This window comes from Mustela putorius, unplaced genomic scaffold (genome assembly GCF_011764305.1).
Source record: "Mustela putorius furo isolate JIRA1106 unplaced genomic scaffold, ASM1176430v1.1 tig00000874_pilon_pilon_pilon, whole genome shotgun sequence".
Classification (NCBI taxonomy): Eukaryota; Metazoa; Chordata; class Mammalia; order Carnivora; family Mustelidae; genus Mustela; species Mustela putorius.
This window is the reverse complement of record NW_025421505.1, coordinates 2,860,064-2,879,472: the sequence shown is the minus strand read 5'-3', so window position 1 is coordinate 2,879,472 and position 19,409 is coordinate 2,860,064. Positions and strand designations below refer to the sequence as shown.

General features: G+C 41.4%; 1 protein-coding gene across 1 annotated transcript in view; it reads right to left on the bottom strand.

The window, feature by feature from the left end:
• Positions 1–6,639: 6,639 nt before the first annotated feature.
• The window catches only part of PAK5 (p21 (RAC1) activated kinase 5), a 103,465-nt gene continuing 90,695 nt past the window's right edge, over positions 6,640–19,409 (bottom strand). Inside the window, exons 6-8 of the mRNA XM_004751554.3 lie at positions 11,881–12,006; positions 10,103–10,237; positions 6,640–8,257 (exon numbers count right to left, since the gene is read on the bottom strand). Coding sequence (XP_004751611.1) covers positions 8,102–8,257; positions 10,103–10,237; positions 11,881–12,006 — 417 coding nt within the window. The 3' untranslated portion in view covers positions 6,640–8,101. The remainder of the gene's footprint in view (positions 8,258–10,102; positions 10,238–11,880; positions 12,007–19,409) is intronic.

Sequence of the window (19,409 nt, the reverse complement as noted above, 5' to 3'; positions counted from 1 at the left end):
AAGAGAGAGAAAATAAACAGACAACCACAGATGCTCCATTACCCCCTTAACTGTCATTTTCTTTTTTACTGCAGTTTTAACCACAAATGCCTCTGGGCACAAAAGGATGCTGGGTCTGGTTGCTAGACTGTCTGCCTGGAAAAGCCCAGCCAGATGAACCATATGCAGATTTCTTTGTCGGGAGGAGGAAGGGGGAGTTTGATTTAAATTTAAATTCTGAGTGCTTTTCTTTGCAAGATCGGCACCCCCCCCCCATTCTCAGGAAGTAGCTCCCAGGGAAGCTGTCTCAGAGGTAGGGGATACTCTGGTCTCCAGCCTGAGAAAGCCCTCTAAACTATAACCACTCTCTTCCCACCGATTGGCCAATCTTTTTGTTAACAAAGACTTGGCAAAACCCAGTAGGTGTGGGAGACAGTGGAGAAACACAAATGGAGAAATGGGTTGGGGGGATGGGGAAGAGGTAGGACAGACCAGCAGTGTTTCCTGGAGGCAGCATGCTGTGTGCTCAGGAAATGTTTCTCTGGGGAAGTGGTCCAAGCTGGCACTGGACACAAACATGTTCCTAAAACAGAAATCTGAGGGACAAGAAACCAGCAGGTATAGCTTTGAATCAGTGTGTCTCCAAGTGTGGTTTGCACAGTGTGCATCAGTCATCCCAGGGGGCTATTGGAAAACATCAGTTCTAGGGGTGCCTGAATGGCTCATTCAGTTAAGGGTTAAGCATTGGACTTCAGCTCATGTCATCATCTCAGAGTTCTGGGCTTGAGCCCTGCTTCAGGCTCCCACATCAGCGGGGAGCGGAGTGTGGTTGTCCCTTTCCTGTGCCTCTCCCTATGCTTGTGCTCTCTTTCTCTCTCTCTCTCAAATAAATCAATAGAATCTTTAAAAAAACACACACACACACACACAAACCAAAAAAAACCAAAAAGAAAAACATCAGTTCTAGAGCATCATCCCAGACTGACTGGGGACCTCTCTGGTGAGAACTAGAATCTACAATTTTATTATGCTTCCCAGACAATTTTGATGCAGTGGGATGAAAACTGGTGAAAAAGCCTTTCTCTCAGCCTACAGGCAATGTTGGGCACATCACCAGGCTTCTCTATACTCTCTAATCTGAAAATGGAGCTTGCTCCCCAAAGTTATCTGGGGATTCATGATAGTACATTTCAGTTTCTAGCACAATACCTGGCAACCTAGAAATGCTCCATAAAAGCTAGTATTAATGACTAGTGTACTAGCACAATTCTTCACATGAGCATTCAAAGTTCACCTGCCATCCAAGTTCAGGAAAGATCCGAAGGGACTGATGCAGGGATTTTTAACCTGGTGTTCACAGTTTTCCACACCAGTTTATTGTGAATTCAGAGTATGTTTCTATGCAACAACTACCCCCCCCCCCCCGCCCCACTGCCCAGTAAGCCACTGGGGAGGAGGGGTTAATTTACAGGGGTGGGAGTGACTATCAGAGTGCATGGACTGGGATGGGAAAAAAACACACCTTTAGTTTTTATCAACCTCAAATGAAAGACCTTATTTCCTTCAATTACAGACATAGTCACCAAACCACTATGGTACAGGCAAGAACTGTCATCAGTAGAAATCACTGCATTACACCTGTTGCAGAGATCTCAAAAAATCACATAGGCTTATTACTTTGAAATTATGGTAGTTACTAGATCCATCATAAGATCTTGTTATTTAAGAGACGCCTGGGTGTCTCCATGAGTTGGGCGTCTGCCTTAAGCTCTGGTTATGATCCCAGGCTCCTGGAATCAAGTCCCACATTAAGCTCCTTGCTCAGTGGGGAACCTGCTTCTCCCTCAGCCTGCTTCTTCCCCTCCTTGTGCTCTCTCTCTGACAAATGAATAGATAAAATCTTTTAAAAAATCTTGTTAATTAATACATAATAATGACAAAATTAACATATTTTGATAACTATACTTCTCTTGGTTCCCTATGTATTTTACTTTCGCATTTAAAGACATTTTCCTGAAGAGTCCAAGCTAAGAGGGTCCAGGGTATAAAATTAGGCTAAGAACTCCAAGGCTAAGGGCTACTTCAGTTGTCATGTAAAGTGATATTTAGATCACCTCACACCTGTTAGTATGGCTATCACCAAAAGGCAAGAAATAGAAAGTGTTGGCGAAGATGTGCCTTGTTGGTGGGAATGTAAAGTGGTGCAACCACAATGGAAAATCGTAAGAAAGTTTCTCAAAAAATTAAAATTGAAATACCATATGATCCAGAAATCCCCCTCCTCTACATATCCCAAGGAAATGAAAACATTAACTTGAAAAGATGCCTGCACAGCCATGTTCATTGCAACATTATTTACAATGGTCGAGATCCAAAAGTTACCCAAGTGTCCAATGATAGATGAATGGATAAAGGAAACATAATGTGTGTACACACACACACACACACACACACACACAATTTCTCAGCTATTAAAAAAAAATCCCAAGAAAGGAGGAAATCCTGCCCTTTGAGACAAGAATGGACTTTGAGGACATTATGCTTAATGAAGTACTTCAGATAGTGATAAACATTCACTTATATGTGGAGTTAAAAAATTTGATAGATACAGAAAACTGATGGCTGCTGGAGGCAGAGGATGGGGGGTTGGGTGAAATGGATGACGGGGTCAAAAGGCACAAAATTTTTTTTTATTTTTATGAAATAAATAAGTCCTGTAAGATAATGTACAGCATGGCTATGATTAATCATACTGTATTATATATTTGAAAGTTATGAAGCATAAATCTTCAAAGTTTTCATAAGGAAAAAAATTGTAACTAAGTTGTTGATAGATGTTAACTAGACTTATCATTCCACAACATATACATATAGCAAATCATGTTGTACAAATGAAACTAATATGTCAATTATCTAAAAAACAAGTGACTGAACTTGTCAGACAAACTTGTCAGGTTGTCTGCTAGGGAAGGATTTGCAAAGATTCATACGACCCATGAGATAACAAGTGTTTGTTGACACTGACTGACTGTGGATTTTCTGGACCTTGGTCTGGATGATGAGTGAACAAAATAGGTAAAAAAAAATCCCTGCACTAACAGTACTGAAGTGTGTGTGTGTGTGTGTGTGTGTGGTCTATTCGGGCAGTATGATTCATTTGGGAACCTTGGTTACCTCAATTAAGATGGACCATATAAGATCTTTTGCTTTAAATTTTTTCAATTGCTGAAAATGATCAGGCATACTTACCAAAACATTTGCTACATGAGCGAACCTTTCAGGATAAGGAATCCCTTTGCTTTTGAAAAGTGTATTTTGTTCCAGAAATTGGCAACCCATAGAGTTTCTCAACATGTCTCTTTGTCCTTCATTAGATCTATTTATGTAGATGTTAAGTTTCTCGCCCATATTCTCTCAGCCCTTCTTGGAGGCCATTTGCTGACAGTTTCTGTACAAGCTTCCCATCTCTCTCTCTCTGTCAAAGGGAACAAACTTTGTCCTTATACAGGGCAAGACAGAAGTTTAAGAATTGATGTCCTGTGAGCAACTCTCAGCCAATGAGGCATAGAAAATGGTAGAGAGGGACTACTCAAGCATCGTCGCCTCCAAAAGGTCAATTCTACAGTGTCTCTCCCAGGAAGGTTTTCAGTGGGACTGAGCTCTGGTGACCCAGAGTGATAAGCCAGTCATTAAAAAAGGCTTAAAAAAAAAAAATACTTCTCTCCCTTTTTCATCTCACTTCTCTACTCTGCCATGTTGAGTGTGTTTCCTGGGATTGTCTCTCAAACAAAGTACTTGTATCTAAGTATCTATCTTAGGCTCTCCTTTTGGCAGAACCCACACTAAGTTAATATATTTCTTTGGCCTGGAAATACGGCTGAAGAAGCACACACGTGAAGGCTCAAGTTGACCGACTTTCCCAAACAATTTGGATTTGTACTACATCATGTCACTTTCACAGACCTGGTCCTGCTTGTACATTTTGTACCTGCTTCAGACTGAATTGATTTTTTTTCTCTGCCTGGAATCTCATTATTGTTTCTTTGATGACACAGGGCTATTCGTTTGACTGGCTTGACCAAAGAATCTGAACTCATTGAGTTGTTAACTTCATGGAATGATTTTATTTTTTTTCAGTAATTGCTACTGAGTGTCTTCTTTCCAGTGGGTAATGGGGATACAACCATAACTCAGTCTGATTCCATCTGTTTAATCCATTTAAAAAAATCAATCTCATTCTAATTCAAAATGACCCCCTCTCTTTTGTTTGGGCTAAACTTGTATCAGAGAAAGAGGCAACAGTAGATAGGTAGTGGCAGGAGACATGGTATGCATTCTTGATCTTCTTTTCTTTCTTCTAGATTCTTCCCCCAAACCATGGGGGGGGGGTCCTCACACCAACACATGGCCCAAATCTATGGGGAACAGCCTGGAAGGGAAGTTACAGTAAACAGCTGGCTGAAGTCAGCTGCCTTGGAGATGCTGCTGGAAGAAGCAGAGGTGACTGACTGTTATTTGAGTCAGCCTAAGAAACTACAGCCTCTGCTCTTGAGACTGGTCTTGGTGTGGATGGTCCCAGTAGGTTTTAGAGTAAGGTTCAGCTCCACCCTGAGCCCATCCCCCTACAGAAAAGTTGCCTTATCTCCCTTTAGTTCCTCTTGTGATGCCTGCTTCTAATGCACTGTCCAAATTAGGTATATCATTATTTGGTTAAATGGTTTGAGATGTTCCCTTTTCCCTCCATGGCCCAATGCAGACAAAGAGACCTGGTGTCTTCTTCCACATCCTGTAATGGCTTCCTGCCTGGGGAAGGATGCTTCTGTCTTACTCTTCTCTGGCACATGATATACTATATCATTTCTCAGCCTGCTACCTGTGGCTCTTTTCTTAGGGTTTCCTCCTTCTGAAATTTTCAGGCTAAGAAATGAATTCTTAAAAAAAAAAAAAGATTTCATTTATTTATTTATCTTTGGAGAGAGAGAGAGAGAGAGAGAGAGAGACCAGGGGGAGGGGCAGAGGGAGAAGAGGAGAATCTTGAGCAGACCCCACACTGAGCTCGGAGCCCAATGTGGGGCTCAATGCCATGATCCTGAGATCATGACCTGAGCCAAAATAAAAAATCGGACGAATGGATAAGGAAGATGTGGTCCATATACACTATGGAGTATTATGCCTCCATCAGAAAGGACGAATACCCAACTTTTGTAGCAACATGGACGGGATTGGAAGAGATTATGCTGAGTGAAATAAGTCAAGCAGAGAGAGTCAATTATCATATGGTTTCACTTATTTGGGGAGCATAACCAATAGCATGGAGGACATGGGGAGTTAGAGAGGAGAAGGGAGTTGGGGGAAATTGGAATGGGAGGTGAACCATGAGAGACTATGGACTCTGAAAAACAATCTGAGGGTCTTGAAGGGGTGGGGGGTGGGAGGTCGGGGTACCAGGTGGTGGGTATTATAGAGGGCATGGATTGCATGGAGCACTGGGTGTGGTGCAAAAATAATGAATACTGTTATGCTGAAAATAAATAAAAAATAAATTTAAAAAAATCGGTTGCTTAACTGACTGAGCCACCCAGGCGCCCCAAGCAATGAACTTTCTATATGCAAGCGTCCTTCTCAACATCATGGGCTAAATTTTAATGCCTCCCTGGTCCCCTAAAGAAGAGGAGACACCCAAACTGTCTTTCTGTCTACTAGAGAGCATTTACTACACCTGCTCTAATCCAGAATAATCTCATCTTTATGTCTTTTGTTGATAAAAGTCTTCGGATCAGTTCAGCATCTCTGAAAAAGAGAAGTAGAGAGTGGAAGTCTTTAGTCATGAATCTGGCTTTCCTTGCATGTGGCCTTCCGGACTTCAGTAATTTTTTTTCTCAGTTGTGGTATCTTTACCACAGTCTTCCACTGTATGTGATCTCTAGGGATGGGAATATTTATCTTCTGTTCATGTCATCATGATGTTACATTCTAACTTTATTCTTACTCATTTGCATTCCCCAAGATCACAGAGAAAGCATTCTGGATTATTCAAGAAAACAAATTCAGGAAGTCATTGGATTTTCTAATAACATTTGGGAAAAAGGCAAACATTTATTTTTATTTGCAAGTGCAGTTTCTGCCAATAGTTAGTGCTCACAAAACCTTTTAAGCTACAGTAACTTTTGTTAAACTCAATGAATATTTATAAAATACCCAGTGATAAGAAAATTACAGAAAAATTTCCATTACACTGTTGAAAATGTTTGGAATCCAAAATCCACAATTTTCTGCAATGGTTTTTAATATTTGTTCTGGTTAAAAAAAGATTTTCTTTTTCTTTCTACTTCTACATAGTCCTGGTTTGATTAATATAATCTGTTCCATAAACTTTTAGGACGGCCATTTTCTGGATTTAGATTTTTATTCATACATTTTATATTAATATTTTAATATTTTACATAAAACATTGATTTGTTGTGTTTTATGAAACAAAAATCTAATCTGTAGAAGGTCATTTTATGCCTTTTTTTTCCTTTTTAGCTATAATAAATAATTAGCAACCTATTCATTACAAAAATTCTTAATTATGCTTAGAGCAACCAGAGAATTTTCACGAATTTAAATTCCTATTTGTTACAGTATGTTGAAGTCATTAAGAAAAGCCTCTGGTTTTCCAGTTTGGTAACAAATGGCTTTTTTTTTTTTTCTGATGCATAATTAATAGAAACTAATGATGACTATGTAGCTCTTCCAGAGTTTTTAAAGGCAAATCTATATTGGCCTACAGTTAACATGCAAATTCATCCAACAAGCAACACAAAATGTATTGTAGTAGTCATTCATTTTTATCAACATTCAAGAAGATCTAGTCAGCAGCACAACTTCCCTATGTCGGAAACACATTAGAACAGGGTCACAACTGAAGTCAGAACACACCTGGTAAAATACCCCTTTCCTAATTCATCCTCTAAAGTCAGTTCTGACTTCCAGCACGATACAGGAACAATAGCAATTAATACTGCGGTACGAAGGTAAATACAGACAAGAGTTTGGTGTGCTAGCATACAGAGTCTTCAAAACAGTGACAAACAAAACCAAACACCTTGCCCTGTTCTCTCTCCTTTCCCTTGGTGAGACTGGAATTCTCCGTCTTCCTTCAACATTCAGTTTGGGGAACTGGGTCCAATGATCCTAGCACTGAAGACTGTTTCCTTGGTGAGAAATGCGGCCACACTTGGGGAGGGGGTAATATCACACCCACTGGAGAGAGGGCATGGGGAAGGGGAACATCCTGCTGTGCAAACACTGGTCTGCAATTAATAGCCTTGAAGGAAAATTTGAATTTTCCAAAGATTAAGCTTTATCCCAAGGAGTGGCTTGGTGGCCTACTGTGGCTCCAATTTTGTTATTTTTGGTTGGATAAATGAAATGTGCACCTCCATCACCATCACTCTAAAGTCTTCCTCCATCATATAAGACACTTGTTAAGATAAGAAAGATATTCTACTAAAGCTGACGGTGATTGAGAATCATTCAGTATTCAAAGTTCCTAAAGAATCGTTGGTTCTCTGAAAGGGATAAAAAAGTAGGAAAGGCTTTGTTCAAACTCTTGCTAGTAAACAGGTATTACTTCAACTGATACTATGGCTACGTGACATCAAAGTACTATAAATTATCAAAACTATCGTACAGAAAAATTACAAATTCATTGCAAAATACATTACACTGCTACCATTAAGAAAAAAGTGCTTTTTGTTTTCCTTTCTTTTTTTTTTTTTTGCCAGAAAATTATTCTTTCAATATAGAAAATCCTATGCGTTACCCTGCATGTGGCTAGGATATGTCGTAACGGAGTTTGTACTGAGTCCTTCTGATTTGCTGGATGAAGGGCTGAAAAATATAATAATGACTATTAAAGCCGTGCTCCAAATGACCACGCCAGCTGTCAGTGGAGAGATGCCTGTTTTAAGACACAAGAAGATGCCCTGGTCTGTTGAACCCTGCCTGTCATCACATTGTCCCACCGATCAGCTGGTTCGAGTACACAGGCCTTTTTCATGTTCCTCATGTTCTCCTGAATTATTGTCATGTCCTCATCTAGCTCTTCCACCTTGATTCCACCAGTAGAATCCTCTACTCAGTGATGTCTGTATTGTCTCATAAGGGGAACGATGCAAGATGGCGGACCTGCCAGTTTCAAGAATGGATGTCCAAGGAGTTCCTGGGCTGTGGCTCTTTGGGAGGGTTCCCTCACCAGCATCAGGTCTAGGAATCCCCGGAGCACTGAAGAAACCTGTGAGAATACAAGATCCCATCCTGAGGACTAACACAGAAACCCAACCCAGTTCCCCAAAGTGGTTTTTCAGCCACTTCCCAGTTAAGTCATCCTATCAAACAATAGCAAATTCTAGAAAGTCAGCTTGAGAAGAAAGAAGTTATGGAAGCAGGAAGTATATCTTACAAACATTCAAATTAAGTGTATGTCTTACAGTGTGTGTGTGTGTGTGTGTGTGTGTGTGTGTGTGTGTGTGTACACAGATATATACATATACCTATTTACTCTCCAGTCCCACTACAACACAGAACATTTGTACCACTCCAGGAGGCTACTTTGGGTCTCCTTCCTGTTAATACTCATCTCCCTCCAAGGGTTCACCACTGTCCTGACTTCTAGTAGCATAATTTTGTCTCTATATGGAGGCAAACTCCTCTATATGGAGTTATATACTGTCAGCTCTCCTCTGTCTGGCTTCTTTTACTCAACGTTGTGTCTGTGGGATTCATCCCTGAGGTGTGCAGTAAAAGCTTTAACCTTCTCACTGCTGTATAGTATTCACTGTTAAATTATACCACATATTATTTATCTATTTGGAAAACAACCTTGGGTGGTGTTTAGGATTTAGGATTAAGACTGCTCTTGTATGTGATTTGGAAGAACACCATGTCATTTCCATTGGATGTAGGACTACTTTGATACCATGCTATTTTAAACACTTTTGATTAAACTTAGTCCAATGCAGTAAAACTCTTAATCTCCTGCTCAATTCAAGCAGTTTCCTGTTTTTCTGGAAGTTTATACAACTATAGGGGTGATTCTGTAGGGGCTTTTCCCTAAGCTTTAGGGGTAAGGGGAGAGGGTAATTCTCCCCTAAAAGGCAGACTCCGTTCCTGCCATGAGGCAGAGGGGAGGGGAGGAGTGGTGGGCGTATGGTCATTTTTTATATGACCTTGTGGAAATGGCCACTCCCTCCCAGCAAGCCCTTCCCTCCACTCCTAAACCAGTAAGCAGTTCCCAGACTGCTGTTTCTTTGATTCAGCATCATTATTTTCTGAGCTTGAACCTACTTGGCAATCTTTGGAAAACACAAAAGACCCTACTGGTCCCTTAACCATACTCTTCATTGCCCTGTGTGATCTGGCCCCTGCTCCCCTCCCTGACATGTCTTACCCTTTCCCCTGGCTCACTTTGCTCAGCCACAGAAGATTTCCATCTTGGCATAGGGCCTTTGCACCTGTTGTTCCCTCTGCCTCAGACATTTTTCTCCCAGATCTTTGTATATCTTGCTCCTTCCTTCTATTCATATTCCAGTTCAGATGATGTGTCCCCAGAAAGGGCTTCAACCTAAACAAGTTCCCAATCCCCTCTCCTGCATACTTCATTGCATTACAGTGTTTGCTTTGCTTCGTAGCATATATCAGTCTCTGAAATTATTTTGTTCATCTGTTTGTGGTTTACCATATGCCTCCCCAACTAGAACACAAGCTCTATACGAGTCAGAAATCTGAGGTCTTGTGCTGCAATATTCCCAGTAATAAAAACAGTCCCTAGTATGTCACAGGTGCTCAGGAAGGGAGTTCTTGTGGAGTGTCTGATTTATTCTTCTGGCCAACCCTACAATAGACAAGCCAGTTGTAACCCATTTTACAGACAAACTTCAGAGATGGAGAGGCTGACTCCCTTGACCATTGAGTGAACAGGAAGAGCAGAGATCTGAGTCCAGGTGATTCGAATTCCAAAATCCAGATGCATCAACCAGGATCTACTCCTAGGTATGAAATGCCAGTCTTTGAAGCTACAGGGAGACTAAAAATGTCTAAGAATGATCTTTGAGCTTCAGCAACAGATGGCGCTTCTTACCTTGTGTAGGTCCTTCACTCTTGGAGGTAAACTGTCCCGAATCCTCCGCATGGCCTGGAGGGGAGGCTCATTGAAGTAGGGCGGTTCGCCATCGATCATTTCTATCACCATGATCCCGAGGGACCAGATATCTACCTGTTAGGCACAATCCAAGGTTTATCTCGGGCAAGGAGAACATTCTGAAATGTTGGATGTTTCCAGGGGACCCAACAGATTCATACCCATTTATAAATTAAGGTGGTATTTGTAAACTTCCAAAACTTATAGCCCAGATTTACAGACTGAAGTGCCGAGTTACCCAGTTTTTGCTAATGGTCTTTATTCGCTTTATTTTTATTGTTATTTTTATTTTATTTCAATTCAGTTTGACTAACATACAGTGTATTAATTTGCTTTTTAAAGACAACTTCAGTGAAGATTCTGCCATTTGGGTACACATGAATATCTTAACATGCTTGAGTTCAGAACTTTTTTTTTTTAGACTACTAAATTAGGTAGTTACCTATCTGGGCAGATAAGAAAAACACTCAAATTTTATGTTATGAACACAGAGAAGACAACTGCATTTAAACCATAAAAAGGCATCTGACATACTCAGAACAAACTGCAAAAAGCTACATTGCCCAACAAAATGATATATTTTGATCCTTTTATTAATTTGATTTTTAAAAATAGCTCTTTCTTCCCTACGTTGGGGTTCTTTCCTTTACATGTTATCATTTTGAAGTAGCGTGCACAAAAACCCTGCTTTACAAAACCATTTTCAGGGAACAGGGGAAAAGAAAAGGAAGAGCCGACAAGCAATTCTTTCTGAGTGCAGAATGGGAAGTCAGGACAATGAGAAGCTGAAGCTGGGCTATTGGTTCCCAGTTACAGCCACTTCCCAGTCCCAGGCTCATTACACCTCTTATCAGTGAGCTGCATTCCTGTTATAACCCTTGCTGTGATCCTCACTGAGAATTTATGCTCTCGGGACCACAGTGAGACAAACAAGTGGAGTACTCATTCAAGGGCAAGCAAACAAGGGAAAGAGAGTGGAGTCTGCCTTCATTTACGCTGATACCCTTAGTTCCCTGGTCCATGCCACCTCTTCATACTCCCCTCTCTTAGAATCGCCTTCTGCACCAGAATGTGTGGAAACGCTGTGTGCCCGGCTGGAACGAGCTCCTTACGGCCGTGTGTGTGGAGACTTGCGTGCCTCAGGGCTTTGCTCACAGTGCTCCCTCTCTAGAACACTTTTCCTCCACTCCTTCTGGCCCCTCATTTTCACATACCCAAACCTTAATCCCTGAACAGATTATGAGCAATTGCTTCTTTTCCAAGGGAAGCAGAAATTGTGCCCTATTTTAAAATGCATTATAATATTTGTATATAATTTTTTTCTAGGGGAAAAACATTACTGCTCAGCCCCAAATATTAACTCTATTCTGCAGAGCTGTCTCTGACCCTGCTCATGTGTGCATTTCTGGCCACGTTTCAAGTTGTGTTGCCCTGTTTAGGGTATGCCTGCCACTGAGGGTGGGGTCAGAGTTTGCGTGATTCCCCCTACCCCAGTGTCTGCTTAGGACCTCAATAAATGCCTCTGGATCAACATTGTGCTAATTTCCTCAATGGTGGCCAGTCCCCTTCCTGCCACAACCTACTCTATGACAAGTCTAGTAAATGGTGGTCAAATATGGAGTCAAACATCATCGCCCTGATCTGTAGTCATTAACTCTCTCAGAGCCACTGCATTCTTGAGTCTGTTCAGCCATCCCCAATGACTGCTACCCCCTTACCTCTGTCCCATAAGGTAGCCTAGAAATCACCTCGGGTGCCATCCAGTAGGGAGTGCCAACCAGTGATTTCCTCTTGGGCACCTCTTTAGAAACTTGAGCACAAAAACCAAAGTCCGATAACTTTATCTGAAAAGGAAAGGAATGTAACGAAGTTAACAATCTAAAAATACCAGCTTCCAGATGGAGAAATACGGCTTCAAATTTAAAACAAAACAGTCTCATGAACAGGCCTTAGAAAAATTGGTGGTTGTCAGACCATTTTATTGGAAAGGCAAGATCCAGTTTTAAAAAAAAGATTTTATTTATTTATTTGACACAGAGAGAGAGAGATCACAAGCAGGCAGAGAGGCAGACAGAGAGAGGAGGGGAAGCAGGCTCGCCACTGAGCAGAGAACCCGATGCGGGGCTCAATCCAAGGACCTTGAGATCATAACCTGAGCAGAAGGCAGAGGCTTTAACCCACTGAGTTACCCAGGCGCCCCAGGCATGATCCATTTTAATGGAGAAATCTCCCATCCTCCACCAGGGTTCACTTGCAAATGGAAAACCAAAATAAATAAATAAAGAAAGAAAGAAAGAAAGAAAGAAAGAAAGAAAGTACAAATTATACTCCAAATGACAAATTTGTTAAAATTCAAACCCACAACTTTAATTTAATGTACAGATGATGGTTTAGTGTAAGTAAATTGCTAGGGTTTTGTTTGTTTGTTTGATTTTTTAAGTAGGCTCCATGCCTAGCATGGAACCCAACACATGGCTTGAGCTCATGACCCTGAGATCTAAGATCTGAGCTGAGATCAAGAGATGGATGTTTAATGATTGAGGCCCCCAGACACCCCAGTAAGTTGCTATTCTTAAGGTGAGTTTTGTACATACTGCTGCTGTTTAGGTGGTTTTGCTTTGAACACATTCAGATTTCTAAGTACCATGAGAGGATTAAAATGATCAACCCCATATCTGTATTTGAATTAAAGCAAGACCCTATTATGTGGAATGCTGAGATATCATTTTGAAGTACTGGCTCGTCTTTTTGTTTTCCTCCTTTGCTTATAACAAACTGAATTTGCCAATGTAAACGTCAATGTGGGCAGAAATACGGGTGTAGAAACTGGGTGTTAGCACTTGGTCACTAGGGGTTCAAGTGGCCATCCTAATGTCCCCATGTATATATATGTTATTTATCCTAGATGTCATCAGAGAGAAAAAAACAAAAACAAAACTGAAAATCCTTGCACCGAATTTTTACGATTATCCTTAAGAACCACTAGGCTCCCTGCAGGTTTATATACTCTGGAAAACCAGGATTCAGTTTATTTCTGGGGGCTGTGACTTCTGTTGATGATGGCTTGTCTGAACTTCAGATGAAGTTCACTGAAGAGGACTGGGGCTTCGGGTTCCTGGTGGTGATAGAAAACATGCAATGAAAACAACGGTTCAGAGTGGGTGTTTGAAGGTTAATTTCCATAGATTAAACGTATGGTCTCTATGGCAAAAGTTCCCCTTAATTCTTTTCAGAACTCCCTGAACTTTTTCAACATTTTTCTCTGGCTCTTTCTTTGCTGCTTGTACCTTAAAGACTGGGCTTCTGAGGGTTTGTGTCTTAACCCTCACCTCTTGTCTTTATATGCTCTTGCTGGATTGTTAATGCAGACCTCTCTCCTCCCTTCTCAGCCTGTGCTTCCATTGAGTCTGTGTTTCCACATAGAGTTAATTTTTATGAAAGGTATAAAGTCTGTGTCTGGATTAATTTTTTGGATATGGATGTCCACTTGTTCCAGCACTATTTGTTGAAAAGACCATCTTTGCTCCATTGTATTGCCTTTGCTCCCTTGTCAGAAATAAGTTGACTCTATTTATGTGGGTCTACTTCTGGGTTATTGGGTGCCATTGGCCCATCTGTTTTCCTTTTGCCAATACTAGACTGTCTCAATGACTGTAGCTTTCTCCCATCCAAGTACTAACCAGGCCTGACCCTGCTTAGCTTTCGAGATCGGGTGCGTTCAGGGTGGTATGGCTGTAGACTAACTGTAGCTTTCTAATAAGTCCTGAAGTCAGGCAGTGGTAGTCTTGGATGACTTTGTTCTTCTTTAGTATGTTTTGGCTATTGTGTTGGTCTTTTGTCTCTCCCCATACACTTTAGAATCAGTTTGTCAATTTCTACAAAGTTATTTGCCTGGATGTTGACTGGGATTGCACTGAATCTATAGATTGAGTTCGGAAGAAATGACCTTTTGGGAATATTGAGTCTTTTTATCCACAAACATTGAGTATCTCTTCATTTATTTAGTCCTTTGATTTCATTCACACTTATGTAGTTTCCCTGAAATAAATCTAGTATATGATTTGTTAAATTTATGCCTAAATATATTAGGGTGTTTGTATGAGTGGCATTGTGTTTATAATTTCAAATTCACTTTCATTGCTAGCATATAGCAAAATGACTAACTTCGGTCTAAAACCATATATCCTTCAACCTTGCTATAACTGTCATTAGTTTTAGTTTTTCTTTTTCTTTTTTTTTTTTTTTTTAGATTTAATTTATTTATTTGACAGAGAGATCACAAGTAGGCAGAGAGGCAGGCAGAGAGAGAGAGGAGGAAGCAGGCTCCCCGCTGAGCGGAGAGCCCGATGCGGGGCTCGATCCCAGGACCCTGAGATCATGACCTGAGCCGAAGGCAGCAGCTTAACCCACTGATTCAACTCTTGATTCAAAAAAATGAAATTCATATTTCAAGGCCCTTGTCACTTCTCACTTATTCCAGAATTTTTCTCAGGAACCCATATTGATCTCTCCTCTTTAAATGTGAGAGAATTTAATGTTCATTCAATCTTGAACTATTTTCTGATGCTGATTTTGTCCCTTTGGCTAGAAATGAAAGTCCTCAGAGGCAGAAGCTCTGCCTCCTAATTGTGAAGCCTCACTGTGTTCCTTAAAATCTGGGAAAATAGTAGATACCCAAAAAACACATATTACTAGATTGATTTTATTTTATAATGACACATACATATGAGAGCAAATCGTGTGGTAGAAGACACACTGGTACTCTTTCTGAAACCATTACTGACTTAGTGAAGACACCTGCTTCTAGACTCAAAGTTGGATCACTGATGAAATGGAGGTAATGCTTTGGCAATTGTATCTTTTCCTATTTCCTTGTTCATGATCTCCTCTCTAATCAGGCCAAGGTTAGTGGTAGTATGGGTTGGAGTGGGAAGAGACTGGATTGTTCCGGATGGAATGCTAGAGAAAAGTGGCTTAATGGAGAGATACTTTACTCAGTTGCTTTGGCATATCGAGAATCAAACCCTAATGTGTCAGATCATAGATTTCGTATGTGGTACAAAGAAGAGAGCTCTGTGGCCATGGTAGCTGGTCCATAATCCTTGTTTCTTTACTGTCAAAGGAGTCTACAATTCAGAAGTAAAAAGCCTATAGTCCATCCCTTTTAGCCTGTGATTGTTTGCAGGAGAAGACAAAGAGAAGTCATTTGATTTAGGTCCCAACTCTTTATTATACTTCACTTCCAGCACCCCAAGCAGATGGCGGTGACCTTCAGAAATACCTGAGTAGCATACAACCCCAAACAAACAAGGGTGAGGAACAGCCACATGCATCTGAGTTCAGAGGTAATATTAAAAATATTTAATAACCGGAATCATCTAGATCAATTGGAGTCTAGAAATGAAGTTGAGCTGTGTCCTGGAATTATCCTATGAGCTTTACCATCTTTAATGAGGTAAGGGCACCCCAGTAAAGAGCTGTTGTAATGGGGGATACTCCAATGACTTGAAACAGTGGCTATTAACCCACAAGCATGAATATATTGCAATATTTTAATCATGGGTATAGACATACTAATGAATGCTTGCTGAATATTAGCTGTAGCTATGCCCAATGTGGCCTCTGGGAGAGATGGCACAACAGAGTGGGTGGCAGTGAACTTGAGGCAGTGCTATTGGCTTCCATGGTCTCTGTCTCTTGTGCAGGGTTCCAGAAGATCCTCCAGATCTCAATGAAGGAATGGAAAAATTCCTGGCACAGGCCTATGGTTGACATGAGGAGCCTCAGGATGGTTTTCAAGACTTGAACCAAGAGGCTGGAGTTGTGACATGCAGCAGAGGCACTCTTTTGAAAAGCCCAGAGCTGTGGGACCAGTGGTCACCAGTCCTGGTAGCAGAAGAGGCCAGTTATGCCAAGGCAGGGACCAAAGAGGAACAAGAAGATGAGTCTTACATCTGTCACCTTGAGTTCTCAGAAGCAACATTTGTCCCTTATTCTCCCAGAGTCCTTGAGAAAGAGAGGGGTGGGAAATGAGAAGAGGAAGTAGATGGTGGCCAAATCTGAAAGTCTGAGGTTCTAAAGCTATCAGTTAAGGCTTACCATAATGTGGCTGAACTTTAATAGACAATGTTTACTTAAGTAGACTGAATTTAATAGATTAAATTAAGAGTTGCCTTTGTTTGTTTGTTTTAATCAGTAGAGCTTCGTGAAGAAGTCTAGATCAGTTTTAAGAAACAGATAAAATATAATTGTGTGTGCATGTGTGTGGTTATTTCCAAAGCTTTAATGTGAGTAAATTCGTAACCCTACTATGCAGACAGTGGGGGAGGAACAAATTCGCTAAAACATTTAAAAAAAAATGTTTTAAAAAACCTGAACTAAGCAGGTGAATGCATCAGCATTTTGACGTTGGCAGTTTTTAATGTCAATACCTCTGGTGCGGCTTTCTTTTTCCAGACAGAAAAAAAGACCCCAAATCTGCCAGACTAATAATTATCTCCCTGACAATATGTAAGCTGAGAAACTGAAACTCAACACAGGAAGCTAGGTCTGTTCCTCCGCTGTAGACGTGAAAGCCCTTTTACATGAATTTTTTACTCATCCAAGGACATAAAAGAGACAATTCTCCAGAAGAACATAATTGCACACAATACTCATCCAAACCAATCTGCAAGTAGATAATGAGAACTCAAATAATGAGTACAATAAAGCACCATAGGCAGATCTTCAAAGCAAATCACACAGACTCTAAGCTGAGCCTTATTTCACGTAGAATGGTACAACATGGTAGACTAGGAAATGCTTTGTCTCACTAATGCAGCTAGGCTAAGAGAATTGCAGCTAGCACACTGCTAGTCCCTTAAAAGGAGGTGATGCAGCTTCTTCCCCAGGGGCCAGAGGAGAAACTAGAGCTTAGGGCTCAAAGCTGCTCTTTAAAGCTGAAATCCTAGTCATCTCAGCCGGTCCTGGCTAGGAATCAGGGGTTGCACAAAACCATGGCTGGAGGAGGAGAAGGCAGGGAGAGTCTACCCACAAAATAGCTAGAGGTTTTAGAGAGAGGGTAAAACCCTCATTTTGTAAACTGCCTACACTCTGAAGAATTCATGCTTCTGCTCCAGGTTTTTGCTAAGGCAAAAAGATGGATCCGTTTGTGCCTGGTTTCTGGATGCTTCTTTTAAGGCAGTGATACTCACAGTGGGTAGCACTGGCATTTTCTGGGAACTTGAAAGGGATGCAGGCTTTTGGGTATCACCCAGGCTGCCTGGAATCAGAATCTCTGGTGAGTGGACTCAGGAATTTGTTTTTAAGCCAAAGACCCCATTGGTTTTCATGCTCGCTATAGTTCTTAAATTTGTTTTAAGAAGAGCAATGATCCGGGACAAAGGAGTGGAGAGAGGTACTAGAAGGGGCCAGACTGATGAAGGGGTCTCCAGTTTTGGACCCACTTCTTCAACTGCTAAGCTGAAGAGGAGAGGGAGGGCATCAGAGCACCTAAGCTGGATCAATACGGAGGCCTCAGCCAGTTCTCTGCCATTTGACGGAGTGGGACAGGGCGGGAACTTGCCCAAGACTACAACAACAGGAAGGCAATAGAGAGGAGGACTCAGACACAGTCTCTTGACTTCTCAGTCTGTGCTTCTTGCAGGGAAAGGAAGAGGCCTAGAGTCTGGGAATATCTCAGATGCTGTGGTAAAGGAATCAATTTACGCATGCTGTGTAATATGCTCACGTCTCTCTTCATTTATGAACAGCTTCTGGGAGATAATCTTCAGGTCTTCTTCTAACTGTAGAACTCTACGTATTCGAGACACAAAAACACTCAAATGCCTAAAGGTGCCAAAAGACAAATTTAACAGGCCAGGTGGAGACTATGAAAAACTAGGCGTACATGTCTTCGGTGAAGAGACACTGTCCTGGCTGTCAGGGCCCAGGAAAGGGGATGTGGAACAGTCTCAAGGCCCTAGTTGCCTTCTATGGCCCCATAGCTATCCTTTACCTTGGTTTGCAATCCTGTGAAAGAAGAGAGTGCACACACATTACACTGCACCTGTGCAGTACGTTGGTTTAGTCCCCTCTCCCTCTGAGCACATCACAAGACAAGTGCAAGTCATTTATTGGGGAGATACATAAAACACTGGTAGTGAAGTAGGCAGGGAAGGCAGCCAGTCCCCAGCAATGTGGGAACCAGAGCTTACTCATGACGAGGAAGTCCGGGAGATTGGGTAGAACATGTCTACCCAAGGGCAAGGCAGCTGGGGTGTTTATACCCCAGCTTCCATCAGGTGATCCTGGGCTGCCCCAAGGGAGGGTGAACGTTAATTCCCTGGAATTTCTAGCCTGGGTTCTGGACTGGGAGACCAGACCACAGAGGCTGGAGAAAGTTTCCAGGAAAAGAGCTGCTAGGGGTGGCACTGGGAGGGGGAGCGAGTTGAGGAAGTCTGGTGAAGATGCGGTAGCAACAGCATCAGCTTAAACACCAGTCACCCTGAGCACACCACCGCCGGGACTGCCATGTGTGAAGGCAGGCACAGCATTGTCAGATACTTTGATTTTTTTTTTTTTTTAAAGGAAGATGGGAATCTGAAATTTTCTGTGACATCTCCTGATTCTTAAATTGTGGCAATAAATTTTTAGTTAAAAAAAAGGGGGGGGGACTATAAAAATCACTGTGTATGTCCCTTTTCAAAATAGGCACTGGGATTAATAGGTCAGGGGTTTGAATTCCATTGTAGCTGGTGAATTTGGTAAAAGTTAAATCAATCCCTGTGAAGTGGCTCCTAAGTATCATATCTCAAATGTAAGCCTCAGGCCAAAAAACAATTGTTAATGAATTTATTCCACCCTTAAGTTCCAGGGTGGGGGGGATCACCCTTTTTGAGCTTCTGTGTTGGACCTGGTTTACTTTTGATGGTTTTACACAAATTATTTCATGCAATTCTTGCAACCACCTGTGATATGCTATTTATTTTCCCTTTCAAATCCAAATACCATATCCCCCCTGCTTAATACAAATTAGTGACTCATTAGCTATCATTTATATTGAAGCTTCACAATTTCCCTTCTAGTCTTTTTTAGAGGCCAAAAAGGATGTATCCTTTTTTTTTTTTTTTTCCTTTTTAAAGTAGGGTCCACCTCCAGCATGGAGCCCAGTGTTGGGCTCAAACTAACTCATGACCCTGAGATCGAGACTCAGATGCTTAACCACCGAAGTTACCCAGGCACCCCAGAGATTTATCCTTTGAAACAA